Source organism: Mustelus asterias, chromosome 25 (assembly GCF_964213995.1).
Source record: "Mustelus asterias chromosome 25, sMusAst1.hap1.1, whole genome shotgun sequence".
In the NCBI taxonomy this organism is placed as follows: Eukaryota; Metazoa; Chordata; class Chondrichthyes; order Carcharhiniformes; family Triakidae; genus Mustelus; species Mustelus asterias.
This window is the reverse complement of record NC_135825.1, coordinates 30,307,741-30,320,410: the sequence shown is the minus strand read 5'-3', so window position 1 is coordinate 30,320,410 and position 12,670 is coordinate 30,307,741. Positions and strand designations below refer to the sequence as shown.

The following is a 12,670-nucleotide window of genomic DNA, read 5'->3' as shown; positions in this document are numbered from 1 at the left end:
CCAAACACAAGAACATCCATTTATTCCAGTTAGGAACATAGGCTACTGCTGCTCCTAGATCCTATCTGGCCCTCTGAGCCTGCACCATCATTCATTAAGATCATGGCTGATCAAGTTATGGTCTCAACTCTACTGTCCTGCCTCTAAAACCTTTGATTACCTTGTCCATCAAAAATCTTATCTAACTCAATGTTGAATAACTTCAGTCACCTTTGCTGTTTGTAATATATATATATATAAGTGATTTGGAGGAAAATGTAACTGGTTTGATTAGTAAGTTTGCGAACAACACAAAGGTTGGTGGATTTGCGGATAGCGATGAGGACCATCAGAGGATACAACAGGATATAGATCGGTTGGAGGCTTGGCGGAGAGATGGCAGATGGAGCTTAATCTGGACAAATGTGAGGTAATGCATTTTGGAAGGTCTAATACAGATAGGAAATATAGAGTAAATGGCAGAACCCTTAAGAGTATTGATAGGCAGAGGGATCTGGGTGTACAGGTACACAGGTCACTGAAAGTGGCAATGCAGGTGGAGAAGGTAGTCAAGAAGGCATAAGGCATGCTTGCCTTCATCAGTCAGAGCATTGAGTTTAAAAATTGGCAAGTCATGTTGCAACTTTATAGAACCTTAGTTAGGCCGTACTTGGAATATAGTGTACAATTCTGGTCGCCACACTACCAGAAAGATGTGGAGGCTTTGGAGCGGGTACAGAAAATATTTATCAGGATATTGCCTGGAATGGAGGGCATTAGCTATGAGGTTGGAGAAACTTGGTTTGTTCTCACTGTAACGAAGGAGGTTGAGGTGCGACCTGATAGAAGTCTACAAGATTATGAGGGGAATGGACAGAGTGGATAGTCAGAAGCTTTTTCCAGGGTGGAAGAATCAATTACTTTTATAGGTTAGGTTAAACATTGGTTTAAGGTGCAAGGGGCAAGATTTAAAGGAGATGTACGAGGCAAGTTTTTTACCTAGAGGGTGGTGGGTGCCTGGAACTTGCTGCTGGGGGAGGTAGTGGAAGCAGATACGACAGTGAGTTTTCAGGGGCGTCTGGACAAATACGTGAATAGGATGGGAATAGAGGGATATGATCCCCAGAAGAGTAGGGGTTTTAGTTCAGTCGGGCAATGTGGTCGGTGCAGGCTTGGAGGGCCGAAGGGCCTGTTCCTGAGCTGTAACTGTCTTTGTTCTTTGTTCTTTGAACCAGCCTCCATTGCTTTTTGGGGAAGAGAGTTCCACATACTATCAACTCTCAAGAGAAAAAGATTCTCCTCGTCTCTTTCTTAAAAGAGAGACCTCTCATTCTCAAATTGTGTCCCCTAGTTCTAGACTCCCTTACAAGAGGAAACATTGTCCCAGTACCCACCCTATCAAGTCCCCCCCAGGATCTTATGTTTCAACAGGATAATCTCTCATTCTTTTAAACTCCCAACGGATAAAGACCCAACCTGTTCAACTTTTCTTCATAGGATAAGACCTTCATCCCAGGAATGAACCTTCTCTGAAATGCTTCTAATGCAGTTATATCTTTTTCAAATAAGAAGACCAAATCTATACACTGTATTCCATTATGGTCTCACCAAGGCCCTGTGCAGCTGCCATAGAACTTCCCCACTTCTTATATTCCATTCCCTTTGCAATAAATGCCAACATTTCATTTGCCTTCCTAATCACTTGCTGTGTCTGCATACTAACTTTTTATGGTTCATGTACCAAAACACCCAGATTCTTCTGTAGCAGAGTTCTGCAATTTCTTCATTTAAATAGTGCACCGCTTTTCTATTCTCCCTGCCAAAGTGAATGAGTTCACATCTTCCTACATCATACTCCATCGCCAAATTTTTGCTCACTTGTCTGACCTGTTTATATCCCTTTGCAGACTCCTCTTGACAACTTACTCTCCTACTTATCTTGGTGTCATTGGCAAATTTAGCTACCATACATTCGGTCCCTTCATCCAAGTCATTGAAATAGATTGTAAATAGTTGAGGCCCCATCACTGATCCCTGTAGCCCATTTATCTCTAATGTCTGTTCGCTGTTAGTTAACCAATTCTTCACCCAGGCTAATATGTTACTTCCTACACACCATGTGCACTCACCTTGTGTAGTAATCTTTGATGTGGCACTATTTTACTTCCTATTTGGAGCCACTTCTCCATCATATTCCTATATTGATTGTGTTTTTAAAAACTTTTTGTAACAAGTTTCTCGGCACGGGCAGCACGGTAGCACAGTGGTTAGCATTGCTGCTTCACAGCTCCAGGGACCTGGGTTCGATTCCCAGCTTGGTTCACTGTGTGGAGTTTGCACATTCTCCTTGTGTCTGCGTGGGTTTCCTCCAGGTGCTCCGGTTTCCTCCCACAGTCCAAAGATGTGTGGGTTAGGCCGATTGGCCATACTAAAGTTGCCCCTTAGTGTCCTGAGATGCGTAGGTTAGAGGGATTAGTGGGTAAATGTGTAGGGATATGAGGGTAGGGCCTGGGTGGGATTGTGGTCAGTGCAGACTTGATGGGCCCAATGGACTCTTTCTGCACTGTAGGGTTTCTATGATTCTATGATATGATTCTTATCTGGTTCTTTATCAAGCTTTCTGAAAATCCACATATAACAGCTTCCCTTGCATTCCTTTTATCTGAATACTCTTGTAATTTTCTCAAAAAATGTAACTAAATTAATCAAGCATGACCCATCTTTTACAAATCATCAGGATTCTTACTGAATTAATTTGTCTTTTTGTGAACTAATTTCACTCCAGACTATGAACAGTGGAAACTTGCCCACAATTTGATTAACCAGCCTATAAGTTCCTTGTTTAACTTGTGCCGCTTTCTCAGTTTAAGGCAGCAGTGGGCAGTGATTTGGATAGTTGGTCGAACCCACAGATTCAGTACTTGGTTGGTTGGGTCGGTTAATAAAAAACACTGATTTGCACGATAGGAAGGAATGCTAGGGGGCTGCTAAGTGTTTGGAGCAGGAATCCCATAATCTCTTCATTGGTGACTTGTGGTGGAGACAAGTGTGCTAGCAAATGCAGGCTCAACATTTATTAAGTTCCCCGGATGGGAAACTGCTGATTTGCAAATAGTTTTGTGGAAAAATCTCAGACAATGAGTTTCAACAGGAGTGTGTGGAATTGACATTTAGCTTCCTTTCTCCAGTGGTGCTACTCACCCTCTTCAGTCATGCCCTGCGTCAGGAAGCCACAATACTGAAGGCCCAAACATGTTGGTAATGCTAACTCAGATTTTTGTCAAAATTTCCATGAGCTCATCAGCAGCACAGCTGTTTCTGCTGATAGAAGGAACAGAAGGTTGGGCACCGCAGGCTGGGTAGGATCAGCTATTGGGACAGATTTGCTTCTCGACATTGGTACCAGCCATTGACATAAGGACCTGGAAATTCAGACAGGGGCACAGAATGCTAGCCCTTTACCAGAAGGGCCCTATTGCATGCAGCAGCTTGGCATGAACAGCCAACCTGCAAAGAGGAAACCGAGATAGGGCTTTGTGTCACTGTGGCCCTTGGGTAAGCGACGCCAATGAATTGGAGGCCAGGTATGGGCAAAAGGAAGGATAGGAGGCCAGAAATTGGGATTGAAAGTTGACTGGGAAGGTAAATGGGGGAGAGGATTAAAAGTTAGTTGGATGATGTGGGATGAGGAGAAAAGGCAGGCATTCAGGAGTGGCAGCAATCGGGTGGGGAAGACTGGGGTAAGGTCCAGCACTGTGTTTTCTTTAAATATCAAATCGGGGGGTGCACATCGTGCTCTCCTCCTACAGGTACCATGCCCTAACATAGCATCGGTGACCATGGACTTGCATTGCTCCATGATTATGCATGGCAAATTACTGCTGTAGTTTGCCATTGCTTCTACAGTATGGCAGACCAGGAAACAAATCTCCTCATTAACACTTGCCAACAGGCGTATTGAAAGGATTTCCAGACTGATGACCAATCTATTTTGGCCACATCATGAATGCACCCTCCGTGGCCACCTAAGTCCTGAAGTGGGACTTGAACCCGGAGCTTCTGACCCAGAGGTAGGGACACTACCACTGCACCACGGGATCGCCACCAGATTCCTTACTAAGGCAAATGAATTTGAATGACAGTTCTTGTAGTCTTAAGGTCTTGGTTTACTTAAGTGCAGCAGATGCTGGCTGCCTCAGACAATGAAGATCTCAAATAGGCCCATATTTTTCAATGGCACAGTTAATTGCACTTCCAGCAGGAAGTGTGCTCAAGCTTTCTACTTGCCTTACTGGGGGCTTAGTAGGCAGTTCAGTGCCTGAAAAATGGGTATTACAGGGCTAAAAATAATATCCCCACAGGGCACATCGCCACTGGTATTTGCTGTAAAATTCAGTACAGGTAACCACAGCGCAGGAAACAGAATAGAAATAATCCATCTGTTTCTCCCAACAATTTTAAGACAAAGGGATATGTTTAAATCTGTGCACAGTATATCTGATGTTTCACATTGAACTTTTTGTGGATGGAAGGAAGGAGAACAGTAGCCTCGAGCCCAGCCAGTCCTCAGCAGGATGGCATTTCAATCATGCAGAATATAAGGATAAAACAATATAAATTCATTTCCATCCACAGACTGAATTACTGCAACCTGCACTTTGCTGTTCCATTACATTCCAGTGGAAGAAACGTCTGCATTTATTTCAGTTGAGGTGAAAATATTTAATTTGAACCGTTAGCCAGGGAATAATTAGAATTCTCAATGTCAACAAACAGAATAGGACCTCTATTCGCTATCCCCTGTTCTGGCCGTTTAACAGTTGACAGCATCAGTTGAAGGCATCTGTGATTTAAATGAGACATTACAGACACAGCTGGGCACTATTGGGTTTAATTGTCAAGTGTGATAAATTGAGTGCAGAGTGAACTAATGCTATTAATTTTCAATGCCCTTCCAGAGCATTACATCCTTTATACTTTTAACAGAAATTCATATCCATAAAAAGCTCTGACTTGTATGGCTTGAACATGCTCTTTCTCCAGCTGCTTGCTGACTGTTCTTGCAATGTCACTGGAGCACATGGTATCGGTTGTTCCTGTTTCAGATTTTTGAGTACTGCGAAACATTGATGTCAGGAATCACAGTAACTGCAGCAACCGCTAGCACGTTAAAATTACTTTCAGTGTGGAAAGTGGCTTACGACACTCCGTTCTCCAATCCGTGTTTTCTGTTTCCTTTCCAAAAAAGCTGTTTACATTTGTCTGTGGTTTCGGCTGTCTCAAACAGTAAACCTTCACCCGTTAATCGTGAGTGTACAGAAAGTCAGTCTTTTGTGAAAGTGAGTGTATTGGTCAAAAGGGCTGCCACAGTATCTGCCACAGATTTAGAACCTCAGGCATACATATCAATCTTTTGAGAGACAGGATGACATCTTCCCCACTTTTGTACTGATCTATTCTCTTCCTGCTGCTTGTGGAATATTTGTTTTGATGGAAGAAAATGATTGAGCGTTTAATGAAAATTGCATGTAATTTTTGACAGATGACCATTGCAGGTAAAAGTAAAACAGGTTAATTTGAGGTCCAGTAATCATCACATCAGCCTGATGGGATCAACATTGTCCAGATTGATTTTTTTCATATGTGTAATGTGGTTTTTTTTTGGAAGTCTTTTTTAAATTTGAGGGCTTTTGAGCATGGATGAGCAGTAAGTGCTAATGGTTAACCAAGTGCATTGAATCAGGCATAATGGTGGCTTATTTTAAAAAAAAATGATTTGTCCTTTTTTTGGTTCAGGTTTTGACCCAGTTTCATCACATTACTGTTCCTCTTCCAAGACCAGCTCTGAGGATTCTACCAATGCCTCTTTAGAAACCTGGTGTTCTTTTATTCTCTTTGTTGAATTCCTCACTTTGGATTTGAATAGAAATATGTTGCCAAATTGTGATAGTGCTTTAGTAAGCCAAGCCAATGGCCACTCTACAGTTGATCATTTTGCTGCGAGGATAATGAGCATGCGAAGGCTGAAATGTCAAACAGCTTTTGATACTATATGGGTTGGCTTCCATTTCGGTGTAAATATTATTTTGAGAGGCTGCATATCCTCATAAACAATGTGACCTAATACTCCTGCTCCAGATATTACAGTGAGATTGTGCCCCCTCGTGGCAAAAGATGTAGTCGACACATAATTAAAAATGTTTCTTCTGGTAAGAAAATTAAAGTTTATTTATTAGTCACAAGTAGACTTACAATGAAGTTACTGTGAAAATCCCCTAGTCGCCACACTCTGGCACCTGTTCGGGTATACTGAGGGGCAATTTAACATGACCAATGTACCTAACCAGCTCGTCTTTCAAACTGTGGGAGGAAACCGGAGCACCCAGAGGAAACCCACACAGACGCAGGGAAAATGTGCAAACTCTACACAGACAGTAACCCAAGCTGGGAATCTGGCACTGTGAGGCACCAGTGCTAACCACTGTCCCACCGTGAATCTGCCACAGCAAGAAAGTATGGCATCTGAAAGTGTGATACTGAACGGTTATCAATCGAATATCCAGCTTAGAATCACAGAATCTGGGCGGCATGGTAGCACAGTGGTTAGCACTGCTGCTTCACAGCTCCAGGGACCTGGGTTCGATTCCTGGCTTGGGTCACTGTCTGTGTGGAGTTTGCACATTCTCCTCATGTCTGCGTGGGTTTCCTCCGGATACTCCGGTTTCCTCCCACAGTCCAAAGATGTGCGGGTTAGGCTGATTGGCCATGCTAAAATTGCCCCTTAGTGTCCTGGGATGCGTAGGTTGGAGGGATTAGCGGGTAAAATACGTAGGGTTATGGGAGTAGGGCCTGGGTGGGATTGTGGTCGGCGCAGACTCGATGGGCCAAATGGCCTCTTTCTGTACTGTAGGGTTTCTATGATTTCTTAGTAAATGTAAGCAAATCAGTGGCAGTTTGATTGAATCTACTTGCTCAATGAGTAAAACTGAGCATCTGGGTCGCTCAACCAGTTTTTCAAAGCTACGAAAACCAAACAAGCAAGTTGCAGAGAATGGACAATGATTCAAACAATAGCCAAATGCTTTTAAATTGGACCCCAAGCTCTGCACAGAAGAGTGAGTATTTACAATGTTGGCCTACAATACTGCATCTAGGCAATTCTACAGAGAGGATCCTTGGTTTGAATCGCTACCTCAACTCAAAATTTTACTTCAGTAAGAAACATAAGAATTAATAAAAGGCTGGAACAATTGCAAATAAAATGGATATTCTTTCCCATGGACTTGCCTGTTGAGTGATTTTGAATCATGGAAACACATCGCAAAGGCCTTCTCCTCTGAGAGCTGGGGCCCAATTTAAAGTATGTGACTACAGTTTGAATCTTTGGGGTGAATTTTCACTTGGCTACAAAGGCAAGACTGTTTTGAACAGGCTTGATTGGTGGTGTAGGCGGGGGTATGGGCAGGTAGGAATGAAGAATGCCTCCCAACAAATAGCACGTAGGCTCACGACCACATTACTGACGCTGACTGGGATTTTCCAGTTGGTTCGTGGGCCCTCTTGAGACTAAAACATGGCTGAGGGATGGAGGTGGCCTTCCTGTGGCAGAATGGAGGTCAACACTCTATCCTGCAAGTTCTCATTTATTCGTTCATGGGATGTGGGCGTCGCTGGCTGGACCAGCATTTATTGCCCGTCCCGGAGGGCATTTAACAGTCAATCACATTGGTGTGGATCTGGAGTCACATGTAGGCCAGACCAGGTAAGGAGGGCAGATTTCCTTCCCTAAAGGACATTAGGAAAGTAGATGGCTTTTTATAATAATCGACAATGGTTTCAGGGTCATCATTAGACTTTTAATCCCAGATTTTTTTCTATTGAACTCAAATTTCACCATCTGTCGTGGTGGGATTTGAACCTGGGTCCCCAGAACATTACCCTGGGTCTTTGGATTACTAGTCCAGTGACATTACCACAACGCCACTGCCTCCCCGCAGTAAATTGCCTATTTCTGCCACTGATGTCTGTCAAAGCCATAGGACCATAAACTGCAGCTGCTTCTGGTGTCCTTTCTCCTACCTACAATGTAAGATTTCTTCCACAGTAGCATAAGTATTCATTTAACAATATGAGCATTGTTAATTATTATTAACTAAATTGTTAAAGATAATTCAGCAACAATGGGAGGCAGTGGCGTAGTGATATTGTCACTGGACTAATAATCCAGAGACCCAAGTCTCACCGTGGCTGGTGGAATTTGAATTCAATAAAGCAAAATCTGATGACCGTGACACCATTGTCGATTATCATAAAAACCTACCGAGTTCACTAATCCCCTTTAGGGAAGGATATCTGCTGTCCTTACCCAGTCTGGCTTAAATGTGACTTCAGACCCACAGCAATGTAGTTGATGCCAAAAATGCCCTCTGAAATTGCCTAGCCAGTCACACAGTTCAAGGGCAATTAGGGATGGGCAATAAATACAGGCCCAGCCAGGGACGCTCACATTCCATGAAAGATTAATTTAAAACAAAAACATGTTATGATCCCCATGGAGACCAATCTTCCAGCGTCTGACTGAAAGGATCACATGACAAGAATTTTAAGACTTTTATTGTAATAAATAAAAGCATAACTGTCTAAACACTCTTCGCTAGGCACCCTACAGACCGGTGGCACAGTGGTTAGCACTGCTGCCTCACAGCGCCAGGGACCTGGGTTTGATTCCCGACCTGGATCACTGTCCGTGTGGAGTTTGCACATTCTCCCCGTGTCTGCGTGGGTTTTCTCTGGTGCTCAGGTTTCCTGCCACAGTCTGAAAGAAGTGCTGGTTAAGTGCATTGACCCGAACAGGCGCCAGAGTATGGCGACTAAGGGAATTTCACAGTAATTTCATTGCAGTGTTAATGTAAGCCTTACTTGTGACTAATAAATAAGCTTTAAAAAACTTTAAACCATTTAGCTTTTTAACAGGACCAAATGGGTTTACTTTTTTTTTTGCTTCCACAGTCAGGTAACATCCAATCCCAGGTTTAACTTTCACTGAAAGGATTACACTGGAGATTTCATCCCTCTAGCCCAAGCAGGAATCTTCCAGCTTTCTTTAAATCATCATGAACTCGGTGTCATCAATCTGAGATCTTTTATCCAGGCTAATTAGCTATCTTCTAGACACCGCAACTCCATTCTAACATGTAATTAAATAGGCAGTTTAATGTATAACCACTTGTAAAAACTGATATTCCTAACAACTCCCTGTGAGACTTGGAGACTTAACAGTCTTGCCATAGTCAGCACAACTGCTTTTGCTAGTGTCTACAGATGTGAACATTTTGTAGCATCTCCCAAGTAGGTTAACCTGGGTACCAGTGTCTCCATAGCAACCCAGGCTTGTTATTAGACCGAATTTAGAGCAGGTCACATGGCCATCTTCATTCCTTCTTTTTACCTTAAAATTAAAGAGAGCATCCCAAAACACAACAATCTTATAGTTATATATATAATGTACTCATAACAATTATCAAGGTTGCTGAATGAGTACTTATCAACCAATCAACCTCTCTGGCACTGAACATTAGCTATAACAAGTGTGGATACAGGTTTTGAATATTTTTGGGTGATTATAAAAATGTTAAATTTTGTTTTTATTTTCTTTGTCTCTTCCTCTTATCCAGTTTTTTTCCCATATCTTTTTCACCTTTTGTACCTCATTTTACATTGAATTCACCCACTCTAATTCCACCTACTTCTCATCCCTCCTTCTATTAATTTCCCAATCCTTAAATCTGATTGGTTAAGATGATGCGCACATGGTCCCAGAAGCCCCAATCCCCCTGTTGTGTGATTGTCAGCTCACACTTCTGGCAACCTTGTGGGCAAAAATGTTTTGAGCTGGAGGGTGCAAGGTGAAAGTCCAACTCCTGATGGTTGCAATTAGATGCCCTGTTACAGGAAACTTTCCCACTGAGTATTTTGAGGATGGGGAAAAACAGAGAGCAATAGAAAAATATTTGAAACGAGAAACAAGCTGAGATACAATGGACTGGAGGCTTTTTCATGTCCTTAGGAAAAGCATTGAAAGATCAACTATATTATAATACATTGTGTACAAAATGATAACTTATGTCATTGTAAGTGAGTATATTCCCTGGTTCACCATGGCTTTGCTTACATTGCGATCCACTAATAAAGGTAAACTTTGAATAATTGGATAGGGAAGGATATTGTGCATGTCTATTTATTATTCTGTGTCTTATAAGGCTTGAATAAGTATTATTTGGCAAAAAAACTTGCATTTATACAGTGTAGTGACCTTAGCATGTCCAGATTGATTCATTGTGAATGAATTACTTTAGGAGTGTAGTTACCTGTGTTGTATGGGCAAACACAGCAGATCATTTGGGCAAATGAAGGTCCACAATCAGCAAATGAAATAAATGTCAAGTTCATCTGTTTTCACACACTCAGTAATAAATATTGGCTGGGACAAAGGGAGAACTGGAGCATTATGAGATCTGTTACGCCCATCTGAACAATAAAGTGGAGCCGCGGCTTATGGTACACCTGCCCCCATGCAAGCTACTTTATGTTGTACTGAAGTGCGCATTAGATTATATGCTCTAAACTTAGTGTACCAAACGAGTTCAACAACTGTCCTTGGATTGCCCAGATCTCTGTCAGACACGCCCATCGAGGAGATGGGTGAAGAATGTAGGCAGTCAAACCAGAATAGAGATCAACTTGTGTTTCCTAAGGACCTAATGCAAGAATAATGGTGTTGGAAAGGTCATTGGGTACCTGACAAATATGTCAAGGGGCACCAAGATGATGAGTAGAGTATAATGAAACATTTACATGTAATCAATACCTGTTAATTTATATTAATGGTTTTCTTTCGCTATATATTATGAAGAATTATTGTGCAGCAGCATAAATTGCAGTTGCTATTGAAAACCAGTTCTGAAGACTGCTTTATAGAGAAAACAGAGAAGCAGATAGGCTGTTGGGGCATTTAGATTGTCCTTTCAAGGAACCACAGAAAAGAATGTTGCCACTTTCCCCTCCTGCTCAGAAATGGCAATTTTCCTGCAAGACCCACTATTTTGATGCAATGCCAATGAAACTATTTTATCTGCCCATTCCCATCATTGGTAGCCTGATCCATTTCCGTAGGACATGACTGAGACAGGTTCACCGTCTTGTCCGTCATTATGTGTGATAGGGTGGCACACTGGTTAGCACTGCTGTCTCACAGCGCCAGGTACCCTGGTTTCGATTCCTGGTTTGGGTCACTCTCTGTGCGGGTTTCCTCTGGGTGCTTCGGTTTCCTCCCACAACCCAAAAGACCTGCTGGTTAGGTGCACTGGCCATGCTCAATTCTCCTTCAGTGTACCCGAAGAGGCACCGGAATGTGGCACCTAGGGGATTTTCACAGTAACATCATTGCAGTGTTAATGTAAGCCTACTTGTGATAATAAATACATTTTAAAACATAAACCCCAGGATGACAACAAAAAAGTCAATATCCCAAAACCTTTAGAATGAAAATGAAAAAAAAACACTAGAAAGTTTGTTTTTTAATTAGGAAATAAAGAGAAATGGGTGGGCCATGAGCAGGAACTGGAGCTCGGAAAACCTGATTTGGAATGACATACAAAGGGAAGGTCAGTAACTTGAAAGGTTTTCTGCAGATGACTTTGCAGTTAGAAAAACACATTTTTGTCTGCACTCTAATAATCTTCCTGAGGTTGAGGTAATGTGGTCAGGTTTCAGAAACAGAAAAATAACTGCAATCATAACAAGTTATTTAGTTTTCACAGGAGTTGATAAAAAGTGGTTACTACAAGATGTATCCTGCCTGAATATTGTACCATTCATTTCCAGGTTATTGGCCTCATTGATGTCTTCACACCAGCTCTTACGCTGGATGAATTTAATGATTTGTAAGTGTTCTGAAAACATCTATAACGTAAACAGCATCGCGGTCAAAATTGCATCGAGCTGTTGTCAAAAATAAACAATAAGATCTAGTGACAGGAAACAATCACAGAAACAGCATTATTCACACTGCCAGAATCAAATATGAAATTAAACGTTAGTAGGGTTTAAGCTATAATATCCTAACAAATATTCAGCTCCATATTCAGAGTAATCAGGTGGGATTTTCCAGCCGTGCTCGCCCCAAAATTGGAAAATCCTGCTTGAGGTCAATGGAACTTTGCATGGTCTGCCCCCCGCCCGCTATGATTCCCATGGTGGGCAGGACAGGAAAATTCCCTCCGCCCGCCCCCCCCCGCTCCCCCCCTCTCCTCTCAACTGTTCATCTAAATGCTTTTTAAATGTTGTGAGGGTCCCGCCTCTACCACCCTTTCTGGCAGTAAGTTCCAGCTTATCACCACCCTCTGGGTGAAAAGGCTTTTCTCAAATCCCTTTTAAATTTCCTGCCTCTTACCTTAAAATTTATGCCCCCTAGTTATTGAGCTCTCTACTAAGGGGGAAAAGCTTCTTACTATCTCTCCTATCTATGACCCTCATAATTTTGTACATCTTAATCAGGACTTCCGCCTTTTCTGCTCTAAGGAAACAACCTCAACATAACCAGCCTCTCTTCAAAAGCTGACATGCTCCAGCCCAGGCAACATCCTGGCGAATCTCCTCTGCACCCTTTCTAGGGCAATCACATCCTTCCTAC

General features: G+C 42.3%; 1 protein-coding gene across 3 annotated transcripts in view; it reads left to right on the top strand.

Annotated features, from left to right (window-relative positions):
* The window catches only part of LOC144511876 (mitogen-activated protein kinase 13-like), a 58,682-nt gene that overhangs the window by 14,182 nt on the left and 31,830 nt on the right, over nt 1–12,670 (top strand). For all 3 annotated transcript variants that reach the window (XM_078242298.1, XM_078242297.1, XM_078242296.1), the window contains exon 3: nt 11,863–11,921. In XM_078242298.1, the coding sequence (XP_078098424.1) occupies nt 11,863–11,921 (59 nt within the window). The remainder of the gene's footprint in view (nt 1–11,862; nt 11,922–12,670) is intronic.